General features: G+C 38.5%; 1 protein-coding gene across 1 annotated transcript in view; it reads right to left on the bottom strand.

Moving 5' to 3' along the window:
• The window catches only part of Pgm5 (phosphoglucomutase 5), a 181,977-nt gene that overhangs the window by 63,839 nt on the left and 94,671 nt on the right, over window positions 1–23,467 (bottom strand). The window contains exon 7 of the mRNA XM_047524436.1: window positions 11,763–11,878. Within this exon, the coding sequence (XP_047380392.1) occupies window positions 11,763–11,878 (116 nt within the window). The remainder of the gene's footprint in view (window positions 1–11,762; window positions 11,879–23,467) is intronic.

Below are 23,467 nucleotides of genomic sequence, written 5' to 3'. Positions count from 1 at the left end.
ATTTATCTTTCTGAGTCTGAGTAGTCTAGTTCCTTCAGGCTTTTGAGCAATCATGTATTGCTGAGTATTGGAGAGATGGAAGTTGTCACTGCTTTCGTCAGAAAGACTCATCAGTGCCACACACTGCAGAGCAGGAGACCTGTCTTTTAGTTCTGCTGTAATTTAAGCACGTGCAGGCCTTTCCCAAGTTCAGGAACCCTGGGAGAATCACTGAACTATGCCTTGGGCTCAGCGGCTTCATCTATCAAACTAGGCTAAAGTTACTTTAACCTGCCAAATGGTAGAGGAGGCAATACTTTTAAAGCTAAATACACTGAAAAAAAACTTTTGTGTTCCTTGAAAGGAAAATGATAGACAACTATACAAATAAAAGTCTTTCAAAACTCTCTTCCAGTTCAGCCTGCACTGCAGTCAGTATAACTGCCTGAATGCAAAGCTTGTTGAGAAGTGTCTGCGAGATGAGATGACCTTCCCTTCTCTCCGTTGTAAAATGTGCCTACTGCTAGTGGAGGCGGGTTCAGTGTCTAAGTTACACAGGCAAAGGCTTTCAAAATCCTCCCCCTCACCATATTTCCAGCACTGTTTCTTGATGCTCCTTCTAACTATCCCACCCTACACATCAACATTAGGAAACTTCAGCCCTTGGACCAAATCTGGACTTATGGGCATTTGGGGCATTACTGTTTCATTAGAACACAGCCATGGTCATTTGTTTATGAGTTGTCTGTGACTGCTTTTGTGCTATAATGGTAGTGCTGCATAATTATGACAGAGACTGTATGTGGCCTTTTGGTCCATGAAGCCTAAACTATTCACTATCTATCCTTTCATGGAAAAAGTTTGCTGATCCCTGCTATAGACCCATATTTTTCAGTCTTCTTAACCATAATCTACAATAAATACATTTGCCAAAAGACCTGCTATCTACATGCATACATACACAGGTGTGTGTGTATATATATAATCTTTATATACATATATTAAATCCAAATTTAATGTGTACACATTGTGTATATACATATATACACATTGAATTTCCAAAACATTATCTTTACTAAATGCAATGCACTCTGATAGTTTCTATACTATTTCTTAAAGCAGTTCCAGATATTATGTTAATCTCATGACCCCCAGAAGAGTCTCAATCAATCTTCAGAAAAAACACTAGGAAAAATCAGGAAAAATCAAGTACCTGGTTGTTTACAACACATGTCTTGTTCTCCCACCTCTTTTTTTTTTTTTTTTTTTGGTTGGTACTGGGATTAGCTTTGAATTTATAATCCTTAATTTCCTGAGTCACTGGGATTACATGGGATTACAGGTGTGCACCACCATGCCCAGCCCACCCCCAGCCCTTTTTAATATTTTATTTAGAGACAGGGTCTCACTGAGACTAAGTTGCTAAGGCTGGCTTTGAACTCAAGATTTTCCTGCCTCGGCCTCCTACTCCTACACCTGGCAGCCCACCTCCTTTCTTGACATCACTCTATCTGGCAGGGCCTTGTGTGTGTATAAATCCTTCCCCTTCCTTAACTTCCATTTCTTTATGAAGTCTGCTTTAAACCTCCAGTCTGAAAGCACTTTCTCCTATAGCATATTTTCTACTTTTCTGTTGTGGCACTTTGAAGTTTTTGCTTTGCAGAACAGTCATCTGTGCATCTTTCCTTATTATTCTTAGGAGTGTGGTCTTCACTTCATATTCTCCACACTATACAATATGGTACCTTATATGCTGGAAGCACTAAATAAATGTTTATTAAGTAAGCAAATATTTACTACTAAGGGTATAACATGGTTTGAACATGTAATATTTTATCCCTTTAACTGAAGAGATTATAAAGTACATGACATAGTTGATGTACTCAAAAATGATTATGAAGACAGAGAAGAAAGGATAACCTGGACTCACAGTGTTTCCCTCCAGTTGCTAGATTTGTGCTAGTTCACTAACTGGTGACCAGAATTATTGTATAGAATTTGTAATTTTTGAGTTTTTGAGTTATGGCCTCTGGTGTAAGCACTTGGAACACCAAAGAGGAAGGAACTTGTTCTATTTGTTAGGTCTTAACAGAAAAAGGGCTTAGCAACTTCAGTTGTCTGAAGCTAAGCTGCCATCTGCACATTCTGAGTTCGATCGGTGGTACTTGAGAGAGCTTAGTGTGCTCTCTTTTTGTTCAAGGAAACAAGGATGCATGAAGCCACTCTTGGACTATTAATGGTAATGCTGCTAAGGCCTAATGGAGTTTGGTGACAGAAGAAAATATTCCATGAGCTCCTTCACGTAGTCCAATATGATTGGAAATACCATCATGTTGACTGTTTAAAGTGGTTTCACTGTAATTTGATTTAGCACAACCAAAGAGGATTTGTTCTCAGGAATTCAAATATAGTTTGATAACAAAAAATCAATCTTGTTTCATTACACTCACATAATCAAAGGGGAAAAACATTAATATGTCACTAAGTCAAACAGGGCACATAATAAACTAACAGCTATTTCTAAAAAGACTCTGAGTAAAAAGAGAATAGAAAAGCTAATCTACATAAATTTGATAAATACTATTCCAATATTAAAAACAAATGATCAAAATAGATGGCAAAATACTAAATTCATCTCCATTTAAATTCTGAACAATCACAGTTATTATTCAATATTGTTTTCAAGATAGTTATGTAGTAAGAATATGAAACAAAAGATATCAATATTAAAAAATATAAAAAAGATCTTTTGGTCATAGACTATATGATTGTATACTTTTTTAAAAACCCACAATAATGTGGAATTTTTGGAAAATAAATTACTATAATAACAATGTACTAACTGGAGAAAAAGTATATTAGTAGTTTATTAGTGGCTTTTCTTTATATAAGCATTAAATGAATTATAAAGGAAAATGAAGATAGAAATATCAAAAATCAAAGTTATTGTAAAGTTCTTTAGGACATGTAACCCAGTTTCTTCAATGAATAATTTGTAAGGAGAAAATGTGTACTGGAGAAACACACATTGAGAGAGACTTAAAGAGACATATTAACAAGTTACACAGTAAGATCTTTGGGTTCCTAATAGGAACAAACTGTTGGGAGTTACAGGAGAAAAAGAATGGAAAAAATAAGAAATTATATTTGCAGTTCCATTTCTGTGCTCTGTTTTGGATACAGAAATTTGCAAGAGATAGTTTTGCAATTCTAGCAACAAGAGAAGTCCAGGAAATCTACAAAATTTTCTTAAACTCATCAGAGACCTAACATCAAAAGGCAATAAAGTAAAGTGAATTCTAAAACAGTGACAAGCCATTTCACAAAAACCATCTCACCTTTGGCAGAGTACAGGAGAAAGAGGAGGTGACCATAACAAGCAGATTATGAGGAATCACATAAGAAGTTAAAAATGCATAAAGGTCAAGTGTAGCCTATTATGCTAGTTTAAATCACTTGCAGTTCCAGAAACACTTCCAAGTTCTTTCCCACAGACTTCCATTGAGTGCTCTCAATAAAGATTAGGAACAGGAAGGGAGACTTGTTGGTGCAAGCATTAGGCAGTAAAAGATGACCAGCTGGTGTTGGAAGACAAACACCAAGACTGACTACTTCCCCAAACCCTTCTCTCTTATGAAACAAAAGCTTCAAGCCCCTGGCTAAAAACCTCTCATCCTAAGGGTCCAGGCAAGGATCCATTGCTGCTGGATGAAGGGTAGAAGTAAGAAAACTATCTGTCCCTAAAGGGAAGGTTAAAATGGAAATCTTCTTGGGCTCAGCATCCTACACCAAAACCAAGCAGAAGTTGCTGCCAGGGTAGAAAGCTCAAGAAGCTGGTGATAGAGCACTATTTTGTGTTACAGAAATGCAGTAACTGCTGTAATTTGAGAATGAAACAGGAATGTCTAAAAACCTCTGTAGCACACTGTCCCCAGTTTTAGTATACAGTGAAATATTCCACTTCTGGAGAAATTTTAAGCCTGTAGTTCAATAAAGTTTATAACAAAAGCAGTAAAACCCAAACCCAGTTCAGTTCCTGACTAGATTAACTTAACCTAACTAATACCGCAAAAGAAAACTAATACCCCAAAAGAAAAGGTGCACCTATGTCTGGGCATAAGTACTCTTTACTGGCATATATATCTGCTGTTCTTACCCACATATTGTCCAGCATTCAATAAAAAATAATGAGAAACACAAAAAGCAAGAAAAGGCAAATGATTGTCAAGAGATAAAGCAATCAACAGAACCAGAGTCAGAGATGAAACATATACTGTAACTATCAGAGAGAGTGTGTAAAATAATCATGTTTAATATGTTAAATAATATAATGGAAAAGACAAACATATGCAAATATATGTTTATTTTCAGTAGAGAAATTATTTGAAGAAATTAAAGAGAAATGCTAGAAATAAAACAGTATCAAAGATGAAGAGTTCCTTCAAAGGACATATCAGCACATTGTATACAATAAGGAAATTATCAGAGCCGCCATTCTCCAGATCCACTTCTGGCTTTTCCTCCTGTGCTCAGGAGCCCCAGGTTTCTGTGCGACACAGGGAAGGAGAGACTCAGAGGAAGAACGCGGGGCAGAGTGAACAGCAGGAAATGGTTGGAGAGTTGGAAGAACCTGTAGCTGTGCAGTCCAAGAAGTGGAAGTCCCAGAACATGAGGGAGCAACAGTGCTATCCTAGTTTGAGACCAAGGCTCTGGAAACTACCTGGAGAATCGCTGGCAGAGTCCACTTTGGAAGAGTGAAGAAGCAAGAGTCCAATATCCACAGACAACTGAAGCCGCAATCAAGAACTCATTCAGGATGAGTCAAACTTGCATCTGTATCTGCTTCCTTGTTCTTCCAACTTTTATTCCATCCAAACTACCACCCTATTGGGTATTTCTGCCCATGCTAAGGGAGCATCTCCACTTCAGTAAACTATCCCACATTCCAATCACTCTTATACATGCCCTCATGAACACACCCAAATCCTCTTAATCATCTTCATCTTTTAATCTAATCTAGATGATAATTCAAATTAACCATTACAGGAAGGCTGGGATTTTTTACTGTTATACAATCCTCCCATTTGAATTTACCAAAAATTTTAGAGCATTGAATATGTATCTGACCATTCACAAGATGACAAAAATGAAAATCAAATAAGATACAACCTCTGAAAACTGCAAGATGAGGTAAAAATGAGAAAATATTACTATGACACATGATAAATTGTTTGTACCAAGGAGTAAACCTAGGTATGCTTATCCTCTGAGTCAGATTTCCAACCCTTTTTATATTTTAATTTGAGACAGGGTTTCAGTAAGTTGCTGGGATCCCTCAATAAGTTGTTAAGGCTGAATTAGAACTTGTGGTATTCGTGACTCAGTCTACATATAAATTTTTTTCATCTTTGTCTTAAGAGGTATTTATTAAATTTCAGATGACTATTCAGCATCTACAAAGACTTCTTTACATAGATATGTATTAACAGCTTTTAAGACTATTATGTCACTCATTTAACAACCTAATATCTCTTATTAGAAAGAAAAACAATCATATTTTATAAAAGATAGCATAATGTGCTATGATGAATCTTGCTTAATATTTGGCCTTTACCAGATCTTCAGTCTTTACTGTCAGTGACCATCAGTGTGCTAGGTACAACCAAAGCTTTCAGAAAGCCAAGTCTTTGGAGGAGTGTTGGAATGAGCTCTTCTTTGAAGGTTTTGTAGAGCTCGGCTGAGAACCCATCTGGTCCCGGACTTTTCTTTGTTGGTAGGCTTTTGATGACCTTTTCTATTTCATTGTTTGAAATTGAAATACAAAACATAATTGGAAGCTATTTCGAAGGTCTATACTCCAACAAAACAGAAAACCTTGAAGACATCAACAAATTTCTAGAGACATATGAACTACCTAAACTGAACGAGGAGGACATACACAACTTAAATAAACCAATTTCAAGCAATGAAATGGAGGAGGTCATCAAGAGCCTACCAACAGGGAAAAGTCCGGGGCCAGATGGGTTCTCGGCCGAGTTCTATAAGACCTTTGGAGAGGAGCTCATTCCAATACTCCTCAAACTATTCCATGAAATAGAAGAGGAGGGAACCCTACCAAACTCGTTCTATGAAGCCAATATCACCCTGATACCTAAACCAGACAGAGACACATCAAGGAAAGAAAATTTCAGACCAATATCCTTAATGAACATCGATGCAAAAATTCTCAACAAAATTTTAGCAAATCGCATACAAATATATATTAAAAAGATAGTGCACCACGATCAAGTGGGTTTTATCCCAGGGATGCAAGGTTGGTTCAACATTCGGAAATCAATAAATGTCATTCACCATATCAACAGACTTAAAGTTAAGAATCACATGATTATTTCAATAGATGCAGAAAAAGCATTTGATAAAATACAGCATCCCTTCATGCTCAAAACACTAGAAAAAATTGGGGTAATGGGAACATTCCTAAACATTATAAAGGCCATCTACGCTAAGCCCATGGCTAATATCATTCTAAATGGTGAAAAACTGAAAGCGTTCCCCCTAAAAACTGGAACAAGGCAGGGATGCCCTCTTTCACCGCTTCTATTCAACATCGTCCTTGAGACTCTAGCCAGAGCAATCAGACAAACCAAAGAAATTAAAGGGATACGAATAGGAAAAGAAGAACTCAAAATATCCCTGTTCGCTGATGACATGATTATATATTTAGAGGAACCTGGAAATTCCACCAGAAAACTTTTAGAACTCATAAGTGAATTCAGTAAAGTAGCAGGTTACAAGATCAATGCTCATAAATCCAATGCATTTTTATACATAAGTGATGAATCTTCAGAAAGAGAAATTAGGAAAACTACTCCATTCACAATAGCATCGAAAAAATAAAATACTTGGGAATCAATCTCACAAAAGAGGTGAAAGACCTCTACAATGAGAACTACAGAACACTAAAGAAAGAAATTCAAGAAAACCTTAGAAGATGGAAAGATCTCCCATGTTCCTGGATAGGCAGAATTAATATCGTCAAAATGGCTATACTACCTAAAGTTCTATACAGATTCAATGCAATTCCAATTAAAATCCCAGTGATGTACCTCGCAGAAATAGAGCAAGCAATTATGAAATTCATCTGGAAGAATAAAAAACCTAGAATAGCTAAAGCAATCCTCAGTAGCAAGAGCGAAGCAGGGGGTATTGCAATACCAGATCTTCAACTCTACTACAAAGCAATAGTAACAAAAACGGCATGGTATTGGTACCAAAATAGACAGGTAGATCAATGGTACAGAATAGAGGACATGGACACAAACCCAAATAAATACAATTTTCTCATACTAGACAAAGGTTCCAACAATATGCAATGGAGAAAAGATAGCCTCTTCAACAAATGGTGCTGGGAAAACTGGAAAACTATATGCAATAGAATGAAACTAAACCCCTATCTCTCACCCTACACAAAACTCAACTCAAAATGGATCAAGGACCTCGGAATCAGACCAGAGACCCTGCATCTTATAGAAGAAAAAGTAGGTCCAAATCTTCAACTTGTTGGCTCAGGATCAGATTTCCTTAACAGGACTCCCATAGCACAAGAAATAAAAGCAAGAACCAATAACTGGGATAGATTCAAACTAAAAAGCTTTCTCTCAGCAAAGGAAACTATCAGAAATGTGAAGAGAGAGCCTACAGAGTGGGAGAATATCTTTGCCAACCATACCTCAGATAGAGCGCTAATTTCCAGAATCTATAAAGAACTCGAAAAACTCTACACGAAGAATACAAATAATCCAATCAACGAATGGGCTAAGGAAATGAACAGACACTTCACAGAAGAAGATGTACAAGTAGTCACCAGATATATGAAAAAATGTTCAACATCCCTAGTAATAAGGGAAATGCAAATCAAAACCACCCTAAGATTTCATCTCACCCCAATTAGAATGGCGATTATCAAGAATACAAGCAACAATAGGTGTTGGCGAGGATGTGGTGAAAAAGGAACACTCATACATTGCTGGTGGGGTTGCAAATTAGTGCAACCACTCTGGAAAGCAGTGTGGAGATTCCTCAGAAAGCTTGGAATGGAAACACCATTTGACCCAGCTATCCCACTCCTTGGCCTATACCCAAAGGACTTAAAGTCAGCATACTACAGAGATACAGCCACATCAATGTTCATTGCTGCTCGGTTCACCATAGCCAGATTGTGGAACCAACCTAGATGCCCTTCAGTTGATGAATGGATAAAGAAACTGTGGCATATTTATACAATGGAATATTACTCCGCAATGAAGAATGATAAAATTATGGCATTTGTAGGCAAATGGTCGAAATTGGAGAATATCATGCTAAGTGAGATAAGCCAATCTCAAAAAACTAAAGGACAAATGATCTCGCTGATAAGCGGATGAGGACATATAATGGGGGGTGGGAGGGGCTAGCATTAGGTTTAGGGTTAGGTTTAGAGTTAGGCTAAGGAGAGCAGTAAGAATGAAGGAAAGAAGGACTGTGTAGAGGGAAAAGAGGGGTGGGAGGGGTGGGGGGGAGGGGAAAAATATAATAAACATCATTACCCTATGTAAACGTAAAAAAAATAAATAAATAAAAAAAAAATAAAAAAAAAATTAGGACAAGGAGGAAAATAAAACTTTAAAAAAAAAAAAAAAGGAAAGAGAGATGGGAAGAAAGTAGAAGTGGAAGGAGAGGTAGGCACAAGAATTCAGTAGTCCCAGAGAGGTCTCTCAGAGTCACAGCATCTTACTTGTCTTATCAGCAAGCACCTGGCACAGAGAACCGTGGGTGTTCCAAACCTGCACTTTATTTGTTGAAGGAAATGATGCTCTATTATTTGCCTTGGACTATGGACTTCATTCCCTATACTCTTCCGACTGACATCTGTCCTGGGTTCCTGTCACTGCCCAAACTTTTCTCTAGCCCTTCTGTCATCTCCAATTCTCTGTCCTTCATCCCTCTGGTCTAAGTATGAACTCAGTGCTCATGTGCTAATAGAATTTCTATCCTTCTCCAGGACTTTACTTTTACAAATATCCACTCTTCTGTGAATTTAATCTGCCTTTCTACTCCTTTGTTTATAAATATATTCCAGTCTCAACTATCTTCAAAATAAGTAACAAAGCACCCCAACATAATTCTACCCTTATCTGTTTCTCCTTTCTTCAATGTCATCCTATGCCCTTCCTTTCCTTCACAAACCAGCTTCTTAAAAGAGTTTCTACCTCATTCATTCTTCCCTGTGCTCACTCCTGTCATGATTCTTTCGCCATCATCCCCTTGAAACTGCCTTGCTGATGGTAACAGTCACCTCTTGTCTCAGTCTATTTGGAAAGCTATAACAAAATACCATAAACTGGGTGCTTATGTATTTTGTTTTCTTGACTGGGTGTGGAACCCAGGGCCTCATGCATGCTAGGCAAGTGTTCTACCACTGAGTTACATCATCAGTCCACTGTGAACTTATAAAGGTTAGAAATTTATTTCTCACAGTTCTGGAGGTTGGGAGGTCCAAGACCAAGGTGCCTGCAGACTTGGCATCTGACAAGGACCTGCCTCTTTATTGATGGCACCTTCTTACCTCTTCTACAAGAATGCTGATCCCATTCATGGGGGCTCCACCCTCGTGACCTTTTCACTTCCCAAAGTCCTCACTTCCTAGTACCAACACCATGGGGGTTAGGATTTGAATATATCAATTTTGGGGAACACAAATCTTCAGACCATATCACCTTCTAATAACTAAATCTAGTGACTTAACCCTCAACTATCTTTCTCTCTCCATGACATCTCATATTGGCAATCACTTTCTCTTTTTCTTCCCTCCACATTTTTAAATTGGTGCATTATAGTTGTATACAATGGTGGGATTTGTTGTTAACTATTTGTACATGAACAAAACATAACAAAATAATTTGGCCAATATCACTCCCCAGAACTTCCCTCCTCCCTCCCAACCACTTCTTGGTCCCTTTACTCTACTGATCTCCCTTTGAGGTTTAGGAGATTCACTCCCAACTTTCTTTTTCCGTTTTCCTCTCTAGTTTCCACAAATGAGAAAAAACATATGACTCTTAACCTTCTAAGTTTCACTTAACACAATGATCTCTAGTTCCATTTATTTTTCTGCAAATGCCATAATTTCATTTTTCTTTATGGCTGAATAAATGTCTGCTGTGTATACATACTACATTTTCTTTATCCATTCATCTGTTGATGGATGCCTAGGCTGGTTCCACACTTTGGCTATTGTGAATTGTGTTGCTACAAACATCTTTATGCATGTATCACTGTAGTAAAATGACTTTAATTCTACAGGGTAAATACTGAGGAGTGTATACCTGGGTCACATGGTGGTTCCATGCCTAGTCTATTGAGGAACCTCCATACTGATTCCCATAGTGATTGTACTAATTTACAGTTCCACCAACAGTGTAAAAGTGTTCCTTTTTCTCCACATTCTCTCCAGTGTTTAATATTATCTGTGTTCCTGATGACTGCCATTCTGACTGGTGTGATATGAAATCTCTGTAGTTTTGGTTTACGTTTCTCTTAATTGCTAATGATGTTGAACATTTTCTCATGTATTTGTTGACTATTTGTGTTTCTTTTTGGAGAAGTGTCTGATTAATTCATTTGCCCATTTGTTATTTGGGTTATTTGATTTTTGTGTGTGAAGTTTTTTGTGCTCTTTATGTATTCAAGATATTAATCCTCTCTCACAACAGTGGCTAATAAAGATTTTTCTCCCATTCTGTAAAAAAAAAAAAAAAAAACAAAAAAAAAAAAAAACAAAAACAAAAAAAAAAACAAAAAAAAAAAAATAAGGAAATTATCAGTAAACTTAAAAACATACCAGTGGAGATTATCTAAACTGAACCCTTCCCCACCAAAAAAAAAAAAAAAAACCAAATCAGTGCACACAAGAGTTCCAAGGCAACTTCTATGATCACAAATTTTATGACCTATTGTGTAATTGGAGTCTGAGAAGTAAAAGAGAGAAAGAATGGGGAAAGAGAAATATTTGAAAAGACAACAGTTGAATATTTTCTAAAATTAATAATTGATACAAATGACACACCCAAGAATCCAGGAGAATCCCAAGAAGGGTTAAGCACACACACACACACACACACACACACACACACACACCCCTTGACATATTAAAAATACATGTTGAAAATCAAAGATACAAAAAAGACATTGAAGGGAAGATAGAGCAGTACTTTATACAGAGAAATAAAGATAAGGATTATATCATACTTATTAGAAACTATGCAAGCCAGAAGACAGTAGAATTATATCTTTAAAGTACTACAAATAGAAAAATTTATTTCACATTTTAAGTGGTGTTATGTGGTCTTCTGAAGAGCCTTTATATTTAAAGAACCACACTAATATATTCATGGACAGCATAGTAAGGCATGGGGATGGCTTTGCAATAACCAGGGAGATGGGCTTCCTGGGTGGATAAGGGCAGAGATAAAACAAGACTGATCATGAGTTGATGATGATTGAAATTGGGCAATAGGCACATATAATTTTTTTTTAATTCCATAATAGAAAAAATTTTAAAGAGGAATGTTTAAAAAGAACATAGTGACCAGAAGAAATGAGTGTATCATAGCATACATCCTACTGTCTGATTTTTTTTTCCCTTCTAATTAACTCTTCTTCTAGCCTTTGATTCACAGTTCTCCAAACTGGCGTCGCAGAGCTGCAGCCCCCAACCCCAGTTACTTCAACCCAACAAAGCCTACCAGTGCCAAAGCTCTCTTCTCCACACAGAGAGCACCGTCCTGAGTCCATCAGATTTGAGAAGAATCTCCATCCAGCTGGAGTCTCATATACAGGAATCTTCATTGATTTGGCCACTCTGAAAAATGAAATTTGAGACAACAGTCAATTCACACACCTCATTTTTTTTCTTTTCTCAGCACAATAGGTAGGCTTTAAGATCTACTAATTCCATAACTAGATTTCAGAACAACTTGGGCAGTGTTGACAGTTCTCAAGATGTCAAGCTGTAAATTAGAGAATGATAAATAGCTTATTCCAGTCATTCTCAATTTTGTTTTCTCCAGGATACAGAAGACGTTAAGATATGAAATATTCTCACATTTGATTTCCTCTTATGAATTTTTCTTTCTTTTTGGTAAGAATCCCTTTAGGGACATCAGGATCTAAATTAAGATAATTAAGATGATATTTGGATATAAACATATTAGAATATAGTTTGACGCTATCCACTAAAGATAAATGTACCCACATCCTATGAAGTACCAATTACCTAGGAATTACCAATGGTGTGAGTGGTTTGCTGTGGTGCAGTGCTCAGACTCTCTGCCAGCACACACATAAACACACACACACACACAATCTCTTTCTCTTTCAGCTCTCTCCACATTTTAGTGATGGACTACTCATTACACCAGCATCTAGGAATGTCGATGGTTGACAGCTCACAGATGTGTCCTCTAATCTCTGCCAAAGAGAGAATGTCTCTCCCAATGTCATTCTCCCATCCCTATGTCAATGAGAAATGGTCAAAGACCTTGCCTCCTTGCCCGCCTTGATACAACTCTGTAGAGCCATTTTGGTTCCAGAACTCCCCACATACTCACTGAGAACTCTGTTGTGACTACAGAGCAATCCAACTTCTCTTTCTGTCTAATCCTCCTTTCTCACTCTCCTATAGGTATATGTTATAGTTTGGATCTGAAATGTCCCCAAAGGTTCATGTGTTAAAATACTGGTCCTCAGTGTGGAGTTATTGGAAGGTGGTGATAACCTTAAAGAGGTGGGGGTATGTCCTCAAAAGGGGTTGTGAGATGCTGGTCTCTTTCTTTTTTCCACTTTCTGGCCACCGAGGCAGGCAGCTTCCTCCGCCATGCATTCCCACTACGATATACTGACTCAGCACAGGCACCAAAGGCAACAGAGACCAATCAACCATGAACTGAAACCTGTGAAGCCAAATTAGTCTTTTCTCTTTTTAAACTGATTATCTCAGATATTCTGTAACTGCTGATGAACAGTGTTGAAAGCAATTTTGATCTTGAAGGTAGAAAGGAATAAACTTCCTGCAAGCAAATTTCTCTCAGAGCTGTTTCCTAGGGAACCCAGTATGTCATGTTACTTGAGATTTTATGAGAATCATTATCAAGAAATGATTTATGATAACTGAAACAGCCCAGTTATAACTTGTGATATATAATGTAATCCTATAAATTCCATGGGAAAAAACCCTTTTGCTTCATGAAACAAACTTGAAACATTGAATAAAAGAAGTCAATAATATCTCAATAAAATTCATAAACAGCCAAAACCAATCTATGCTGTCAAAATTCAGGCTCAGAGACTCTGAGCAGTTGAGAATTTTGTTGAAGATTCCACAGAGGTAAGAGGCTGTACTAGAACTTGGACCAAGGCCTATTTAATTTCTGTTCATGTTATATCAACCATGTTCTCTCTCCAAATGTGTTAGTGCTTCAGGAGGAAGATGAATCTTAAAGCATGCTAGGGTATATAAGCTAGTACCACAGGCATTGGTCTGAAGAGTTTTATCTTCCCAGTGTGTGAGCAACTGAAAGAGACAAACGTCAAATACCTACCAGCTGTAAGGCTTCATTCTTGGAAGGCTGTGAGGACAGTGTGTCAGGGAGGGAATTAGTGAGAGTGTTGATGCAGAAAAGGAGAAAAGCAACACACAGGTTTAGTTTGGGGTCAGCTAGAGGTAAAAAGTACCTATAAACCCTTGCTCCAGGAAACTAAACACCTCCCTTTCCACAAACCCCAAATATAATGAATGTGCTCAGGATTAAAAAATTGTATGATGAATCTCTTTCAAGTTTGTTTTGAAAAGAAGAACCTTTTAGTGGGTTGCATATTACTTCAAAGATTCCATCTTCTCTTTTTCAATGGTTTAAGAAAAATACAGAATCATGCTTACATCCTGTTGGGAACAATGAAAGAAACCCTCTCCAGACTGTAGAGCAAAGGTATATTTTCAGAGTCCTGAATTTTACAATCAGAAGCTCAAGGCAGGAGGAATAGATCACACAGAATCCTTCCAGGAGCAGTGCACAGAAAACCTGGGTCCAAATTAACTTAGCAAGTGTGAATGCATGTCCAGCACAGGGGCAGAGGTGAGGGTGAAAGAGAGGGTAGAGGGTGTGGGGACATATATTCTCTGATCAAAATATTCTTGTAGGTTCAGAGCCAAGTTGGCGGGACTGAAGGGAGGGGAAAGGATTTCCCCAGTTCCCACCCTTTCCAATTAATCACTGTTGGGAGGTCATTAGGCTGTAGGCTGTGACTGGATTTTTAAGGGCATACTTTTATAACTATGAACCAGAGTTGCAGTTTTGTAGGCTAAGATAACACTGGTAATGAAATTCCCGGATCCTGAGCATGTGTTCATTTATGTCCTAGGGTCAGAAAGGAATTCCCCTTCCTCCTCCCATTCCAGAACTTGGGATTCATCCCAAACACAGTATTTGGCAGACACCATGCATTAGACTGGTTTCTGGAAGGAATTCCCTGGAGCCTCTAAAATCCTCCAAGAGAAAAGCTCAAAATGAAGCTGCTCCTGCTGAGGGTCTGAACCCCTCTCTCTCGGCTGCTGGAGTCAAACATGGGTACTCACTTCCTAGGAAAGGCCAAGGGATGAAGGAAAAATAAAAATAATCTGGCCCATAATTTTCCTGAAGGAAGAATGAGCCCTGGTAACCAAAAGAACATGCTGGAAGTAAGCTCCTCTGTCTGACTTTAAAAACCTCCAAAAATGTGACTTCAGGATGGAACCAATTCAACCTCACTTTCTTCCATCCTACTCCCTGTGTTCTATGCTCCTAACAGACTGAACTATTCCTTATTTTCCAAATATGTCTTATATTTTATTATTGTTGTATACTGTTTAGTCCCTTTTTTTGTCATTCATTTTGTCCAAGTTAACCCTCCTTTTCCAATCTCTGTCAAAACCTATCTTAAATGTCCTATCATCATAAAGTCGGTCTTGGTCCACTTTGTGGTGCTATAATAGAATACCTGAGACTGGCTAATTTATAAAGAACAGAAACTTACTCTTACTCTTCTGGAGGCTGGGAAGTCAAAGATCAAGGAACCCACATTTGCTCTTGTGAGAAACTTCTTGTGTTTCCTCACAGAGCAGAAGATGGGGAAGCAAGCTAGCCAAACACAGCATGAAGCCTCTTTTATTAGGGTCTTAATTTCATTAATAAGGAAGGAAACTTCATGCCCTAATCACCTTTTAAAGACCCCACTACTTCATCCTATCACATTGGCAACACCTAAGTTTTTCAATATGAATTTTGAAAGAGACAAGAACATTCAAACCATAGAGAAGCCTGGGACAAAGCCTTCCAGGTGGTCAACATCTCATCCCTCTCCTCACACAGCCCGACTGCTTCCCACCCTCCCTTTGCTGTGAGCTGTGGCCATATGATGAGTTCTAGCCAACAGAACTCCAGTTTCAGATCTGGCTATAAAATCTTGCCAGCTTCTGGGGGAAGGAAGAATAGAAGTTCACTGTATTACACAAAGGGGAATGAAGGGAAGGGAGAGGGGATGGGAATAGGAAAGGCAGTAGAATGAATCAGACATAATTTTCCTGTGTTCATATATGAATACACTACCAGTGAAACTCCACATCATGTACAACCACGAGAATGGGAAGTTATACTTCATGTTATGTATGATACGTCAAAATATGTTCTACTGTCATGTATAACTAAAAAGAACAAATTTAAAAATTTTTTAAAAACTTTTCCAGCTTCCACATTCTTTCTCCTGCCAGCTCAATGTGGACAAATCCAGCAATCTTAGAGCCTTGTGTTGAATGTGGCCAGCCCAGAGATGAAAAGATCTAGATCTCTGAATCACCATTTGAGGCAGAATGTAGGGGGCTAAGTGTACCTATTTTATGATCTGTAGTTTCCTTAAAAATATAATTTGTTTCTGTATGTCTTATTTAAATTATACATTTGGGGAAAGGAGAATTTCTCTAGGTATTCATTAGTGAGGTTATTAGGGTGAGACAAAGGTTTATTTTAGAAATGAAGAACTTAGAAAATTAGGGCAATGCCTAAATGAGAATTGAATACTTAAGAACCAGGACACTTTATTTTACCAGTCTGAAGATCACCTTACTCTCATGTCATCAAATGGGATGACAGACATAAAAACACCCTAAAGTACTCTGAAAGTTCACTAAGTGTGAAGATGCTGGTATCTCCAACTTTGTGCCTCCAGTGACCTGCACAATGCAATCCCATGGTAGGTAGTCAAACATTTATTTACCCAAAGTACTATATTGTTATGTGTGATAATAGCATTTCATACTAATACATATTAATGACTCAACTGGAATAATTAAATGAACACTGATCATACCAGATGCATGAGAGGCACGCCCTGCTACTCTTGGAATGCTACTTCAAGAAAGCTGTGATAGATTTAAGATCCAAGTCCCCCTTCCTTTGCTCTGTCTTAAAATGTCCCCTTTCTTTTTTTTTTTTTTTTTTTTTTTTTTTTTGGGTGCTGGGGATCGAACCCAGGGCCTTGTGCTTACAAGGCAAGCATTCTACTGACTGAGCTATCTCCCCAGCCCCAAAATGTCCCCTTTCTTAAGCATCAAGAAGTGACCACGATACTAAGAATTTTTTTATGCAGAGAATTCTCAGCCCCCTTTAAAAAGCCCTCATCTGCACAGTCTTTGGAGAAGATATTTACATATTTTGTATGTCCTTTACATTTTAAAAATTCCTATAAATCATTTTGAAAGGGCAAACTTTTAAAAAGCACTTTATACAATTAATGAATGAAAAGATGCTCAATACCATTAAAGGTCAGGAAATTGCACATTTTTTAATGTGCAGTAAGAGATCACCACATATCCTCAATCCTAGTGGGAAAGAGTGGTATTGCCAAGTGCTGGTGAAGATACAGAATTCTCATGTACAGCTGAAGGAATGCATTAGTACCTATTGCAGTCAATTTATTCAATGTGGTATATTCCCACATCCACATACCACAGAACAAAAATGAACAAACTTCCACTATGTGAATGAATGTCATAAATACACAGAGGAATATATATATGCTATATGATTCCATTGAAATACAGTTCAAAATCGACTAATCATTGGTGATAGAAGTCACAATAATATTATCTCTAGCAAAGAGGGAGAGAATAGTGTTCAGAAAGGGACAAGGAAGTTCCAGGGGTGCTGTTCTATTTCTTTCTTAATCATAGTAGTAGTTACATGGATGTGTTCATTTTGTGAAAATTCCTTGAGAAATATACTTATGAGCTAAGCCTTTTTATAAGTATGTTATACTTTAATTAAAAGTTTATTTAGAAGAAAAAGCCCTTTGCAGTATTTATGACTAAATGCATGTTTGAATTAGTCACGTTTACATAATCCCCAGGAAACAAACTACTGAAGATGGAGTTTAATAGCATCCTGATATGCTGGTTAATGTCTAGCAGACATTTAACAAAACAGCCCTCAAATTAGTTCTTCAATATTTTCACATCGATGAGTTCACTCCCAGATCTCTTCTTTGATGTCTGGCCCTGCGGTGGGGGCTGCTCTCTGGCAAAAGGCTTATATGAACTTGCACTTTGAAAGCCTTTTTAAGGACGCCTGCCTGGCTCATAAATATGAATGAAGCAGAGTTCAGATAAACCTGTTTTTTTTTTTAATAGCAATCTTTTTTTTTTTTTTCAGTGCTGGGGATGGAGCTCTGGACCCCACACATGCCAGACAAGTGCTCTACCACTGAGCTATACCCACACCCCTCTAACAGCAATCTTAAAGTTTATTCTTAAATCAATTTTTTTGGATGGAACAATTCATATTTTCATCTAAAATAAACAACAAACATGAGGCTATCATTATAAGATGACTACAAAAGTTTTTGAACCACATATAAACTTTAGCAGAGTACTGCTTGGTCCTGGGGCCTATATTATCTCAGCTTGGTCTAACCTCAAAACTCACATATTAAATAATGCCTTCCCTGACTGTTTTACCAGAGAGGTTGTAAGGATGGAATGGGATCAGACATAATGAAAAGACCATACTCTAACAACTGCAGAAAGCCTGCAAACTTACAACATTAACACTGTTCCTAGTATTGGATCTTTTATTTGACTCCAAGGCAACTGGATATATCATCCACAGAATATTTAAAAGGAAAAGCAAAAGATAACTGCATGTCTCATGCTCCCTCTAGACAATGAGATATTGACCAATTGTGAAACACAAAGGTGGATCCCAAGCCCAGAGGCCTTTGTCACCTTACCTGGACACATCTGTGCCTTTGTTAGGTAGGTATCCTAGGGGGAAGTAGGGGATCTTTCCCTGTGAGATTTTAAATTTTGTCAGGCAACATAAGGCAGGAAGTTTTTTGAAGATTCTGACTTTACTTGAAGGAAAAACCTTGGTTTTAGGAAATTGAGCAAAGATCCAGGAGAAAAAATAAGTATAATTGAAAACTATCACAGGTTCATTGTCGTAAACTAGTAAATAATCTGGAACCTGGTACATGGGAAATTAAATGTCTGTATTCATAATCTTGATGCTTGAGCACTTTGATGCAAACTATTCCTGGTTCTGGTTATTTTTTTTTTGAAAGTTACTGAGGGGCTAGCGTTAGGGAATTTTAAGTCCCAAGACCTCCAGCTAAACTGAGAGATATTCAGGAGACAATTATCCTCTGTCCTTTAGATTCCTATGAGACTGTGCTCAGAATGGGGGAAAATGAGTCATCTTCTTATCATTTTGTTTTGTTTTGCTTTGTATTTTCTAACTTATGCAGGCCTCTTAGCTTTTAAATAGCCTATATAATATCTTTAGAAGATTGAAAATCAGCTCATCCACCTGTAAAGACTGAAAGTGATCAGAACTGAATGACAGCTTCAACCCAGGAGATAAAACATTTCAGTAAAACAAAGCATTTTTAAGTTTTTAGAAATATTTTTACTTGTCTCTGTCCTTGATTTAATCAGCATTTTGTCCTGAATAGTATCCTAGGAAACTTATGGAGTCTGCATCGTAAGACAAGAGGGAAGGGAAGCCCAGGCATTGGATAATAAACAGATACACAGCAACTATAAATAGACACTCACTGCAAATGAAGAACAAAGACCAGAGAAAACTAGTGTATATATAATGCTGTGTCACCATTCTAGGAATAGCAGAGTAATTCCATGAGGCAGAGTTTGCACTGAAATATTGTGGCATGATCTGTTTCCTCAAAGCAAACATCTGGTCCTTGCTCTGCTGTTTCATATTGGATTAAGTTTCAGTGGGTCCATAGGGACCTCAGTGTCTGTCCACAGTACTCGATGATCCCGCTTCCGGCTTAAAATTATTAATTTAAATCCTTTATTAGTCTAAAACTTGACAGAAGAAAATTAGCTGTCTACTCCCATGGGCAGATTAGAGTTAAGACTTTGAGAGGAAAAAAATAAGGATGAGTAGAATATTCCATGAGCTGAGTCTAAACATGAAGGGAAAACTGATAAATATCATTGTATGAAAAATTACAAAAATCTCCATTTGTCAGACTCTTTAAAAGGAGGTAAGCTATAGATTGAGAGAAGAAATTGAAGTATTCACAGCAAAACTAAATGAAGTCCCATGAACCAATAAGAAAAATTCAAATGACCTAAACATTTCACAGAGGAGGAAGACTGATTGGTCAATCTGGAAACAGTAAATAAAGAAATGAAAATCCAAACAACAGCTAGATATGATGTCATACCCATAATGCTAGGAATAAAGAAAACAAGAGAGAAAAAGTGAATAAAAAAGAAGAAAAAAATCTAATAGTATCAAGTGCTGATGGAATGTCATGGGAAAAGAGAAATGTAAACATTGGCTGCAAAATCATAACTTGGTACATTTGTTTTACAGAGTTTTTTGAGAATTTTTAATAGAATTGATTATGCCCTCTGACCCAGCAAGCCCACCTCTGGGCATCTGTCCTAGAGAAACTTGAATGCATGTCCCCAATCAAATGTAGCTCAAAGATGTTTATTACAGCAAGTCAGAAAGAGAGAGAGAGAGAGAGAGAGAGAGAGAGAGAGAGAGAGAGAGAGAGAGAGAGAAACAGAGAGACAGAGAGACAGAGAGACTGAGACAGACAGAGAAAGTGAAACCTGAAGCAACATTATTATCCATCAGAGGGGGAAGGGACAAGCTGGACTTCATTCATACAGTGGGAAATAAACAGCCATGGTTCAAGGGTACCAAAGTATCAAATGCAAAAAACAAAACAAAAAATGCTACAAAGAAGAAATTTTATATTTTCTCTTGCAATAACATTTAGTTCCTTGTTATTCCAATGACTTTTCCTTCCTCAGTAGTCCAAACTGAAAACATAGTGGCATTTCACTCCTACTAATAACAGTTTTCAGATATTTGCAAATCTGAAGAATCAATGATCTTTAAAAAAATGATATGACACTATTTGGCTCAACATCCTTTAGCTCAGAGAAGCAGCCAGGACCCAGCAATGCCACCAGTGCCACACAGAAACTTGGAAGATCTACCCTGTCCCATAGCTATGTCTCTCAAGGTGGAAGGCATGTCCATGCATGCATGGTAGATGGAGCCAGCTGTAATTAATTAGCCTGGGCACTTCTCAAGGTTCTTGGCCAGTGCCTTCCACTCGCATGGCTTGAAAACTCTAAAGCTTTCCCTCTTTTTTTTAAAGCCAAGACATGGTGGCTGTTTTCTGTGTACTATGAGCATTTCCCCACTCCTTTCTCCTGCTAACAGTTCACCAACATCACAGAGAAGAATTCATCAGTCCTGCGTATGGTTTCTGGACTCATTTTCAGCTCCTTTAAGAAGTTCCTATTTGACATAAATAAGACTGAAAATCTCTCAGGGCCAAAACTCTTCACATTCCAAGAGGAGATGCCCTGAGCAAGTTCACATGCAAACCTTCAGATTCCCTGGAATGGAATGCAAGGGGTATCTGTCCACACTGGTTCTGGAATGTCATGGACTGGACACCACATTCCACCTGACCTTTCATTTCATCACGGAACTCTGATCTATGTCCTAATGGATGACTCAGAATGCTGCTTCCCATGATGCCAGATCAAGTCACCAGGCAGCTATCTCTGTGGGGGTTCCAAGAAATTGAGTTTACAACAAGGGATGTTCAGGCAGCTGCTCTGCCTGAAAGGTCCCACATTCAAGGTTGCACTTAGCCTTCCCAGGATTTCCTTTTTCCTCTCAGGATTGAGCTTAATTTCACCAGCAAGCATAAGGAAAAGTCATGCCACATCAACTCTGCTCTGATATTAACTTATCTTTTAAAAAACAGTTCAGTTTAATGATTCAGCTACGAGAAAAGGCAACATTGAAAATGTTGATGTGGGAAATGGGAGTTGTGAAAGGTAAAGCTGAGTGAACAGGAAGGGCAGGCAAACATGCAGGGCCTAAGGAAACCGGTCCAAACACCTTGGCATGGGTGAGCGGAGGAACCTGAGTCCCTCCCAGCTCCACCCCTTCCTTGCTGGTGACCTTGATTAAGTTACTGAAACCCAGTAAAGCCAGCTCTTTCACCTTCAAAATGGGGTAACAAGACATGCCCTTGCTCAGTGAGGACCAAGTGGGATGATGATTTGGGAGGCCTTGAACTCACAGTCTTCCATGGACATGAGCAATGGTTAGGAGCATCACTATGCATCCTCTTGCTACTTCCTGCCTCACACTCTCACCTCTGCCGTAACACAAGGCTCTTCTGATGGATCTTCCTTCAAACACCATGTAGTTTCAGATCCTTGCACACATCATTCACATAGGTGTGGATGGTCTTGTCTCAATGAGGGTCCCAACAAGAAGAGAAGATCTACTCCATTTAAGTAATTTGATCAAATTTTAATCCACGAACCACATATATAGGTGTGTGAGTGGAGATGTAAAGTAAAATGGACAGTCCACTACCCTGAGACAAGCACTGTCGGGTCTACCAGTCCCCACCCCAACATTCATTATTGGAATCAGAGACAACTATATGAAGGGCCTTCCTGGCAAGAGCCACCAGCAGAGGCATACTGGCAGCCCCTGAAACCCTGTGGGGAGAGAAATAAATACTGAATTTCCTCCCTTGGATATTCAAAGTGTTTCCAATTATCCAGATTCGAAATCTGGGGGGAAGTTTATAGGGGTCAACCTGCATACCAGAGGGCTAGGAGAAGGACGGGGATGGAAACTTTGAAGCAAATTGAAGATACCAGTACACTCTTCGTCCTTTCCCACTGAACTCTGGTTCCTTTTTTACTTCCCTTCTTTGTGCAGCCCCACAAATTGCAGTTGTCAGGAACTTAGCAAAAGGTACTGCATTCAGGACATCTGACTCCCTCTCCAATCTGGGAGGCTCCCGAGGGTAAAGACTCTGCTGGACACAGAGTAAGTGCTTAAAGACACTTGTTCATTTCATGCAAACATCATGGGGCCCATCAAACACATGGGTGTAAAATGTGATTTAGATTCCTAAGTAGATCCCTAAAATATCAGTGGGTGCAAAGGAATGAGACAATGGAAAGTTTAGGACAAAATTAAGTGACAGTAGATGAATTTCTAAGTGGAATGTGTATCAAAGTTTGAGAAGGTCAGTAACCTTACTTCTAATTAGTACAGTCTATTTGTTAGTTTACTAACTCCGGCACTGTAAATTTAGTGTGAAAAGGTAGGAGAGTATGATAAAACTGGCTTCTCTTGACGTTTGAAGGATTTCTCAGAAACAAATGCTCATTTTGCTGTAAAACTTCACAAGAAGGGTATGGAACGTATTTCTCAGATTTACAGGGAGCCCCTGTAGATTTGTGGTTTCATTTAGCACTCATTGGAAAGCACTGGAGAAGATGGACATAGCATTATATTCTTTATGTGACTATGGCAGGGGTGTGGCTCAAAGGGATTTATTCCCATTGAACACATTTTAACAGCAAGGGCAAAGGGAAAATACGCCAAATGCTCCCAGTTCACATCAGGGATTCTAAGCAAGTTGCCTTTTCCAAAGAAGTCAAGATACTCCTCCTCCAAATCCTGAATTGTAAGAAGCTCTGAGCTCAGAAGAGACAGGCAGCCCAGTGTGAAGGCCCACCCCAGACCTGGCCCAGTGAAGTCATTCAGGGGCATGATCGCTCATGAGGCTAACAGGAAGCCCTTCAGTGTCTGAGTGACCTTGGGGTGCAAACCCCAGGAGGTGGTAGGGGGAGAAAAAGAAAGTGGGGAGAGCAGCTGTTTGCAGTCAGGGTGACAGTTCTGTCTGCAGCAGAGATAGATCCTCTCTCAGAGGGCTTGTCATCTCTGGGGGACAGGGACCAGAACAATTTGGCAAGAACACACAGTTCCTAAGATTAATTGGAGAAGCAGACACTCCCCAGCAAAATAAGAAGCCTCTTCTACTGTCC

The sequence above is a fragment of the Sciurus carolinensis genome, chromosome 14, assembly GCF_902686445.1.
Source record: "Sciurus carolinensis chromosome 14, mSciCar1.2, whole genome shotgun sequence".
Taxonomy (NCBI): Eukaryota; Metazoa; Chordata; class Mammalia; order Rodentia; family Sciuridae; genus Sciurus; species Sciurus carolinensis.
This window is presented reverse-complemented; position numbering and strand designations above follow the sequence as displayed.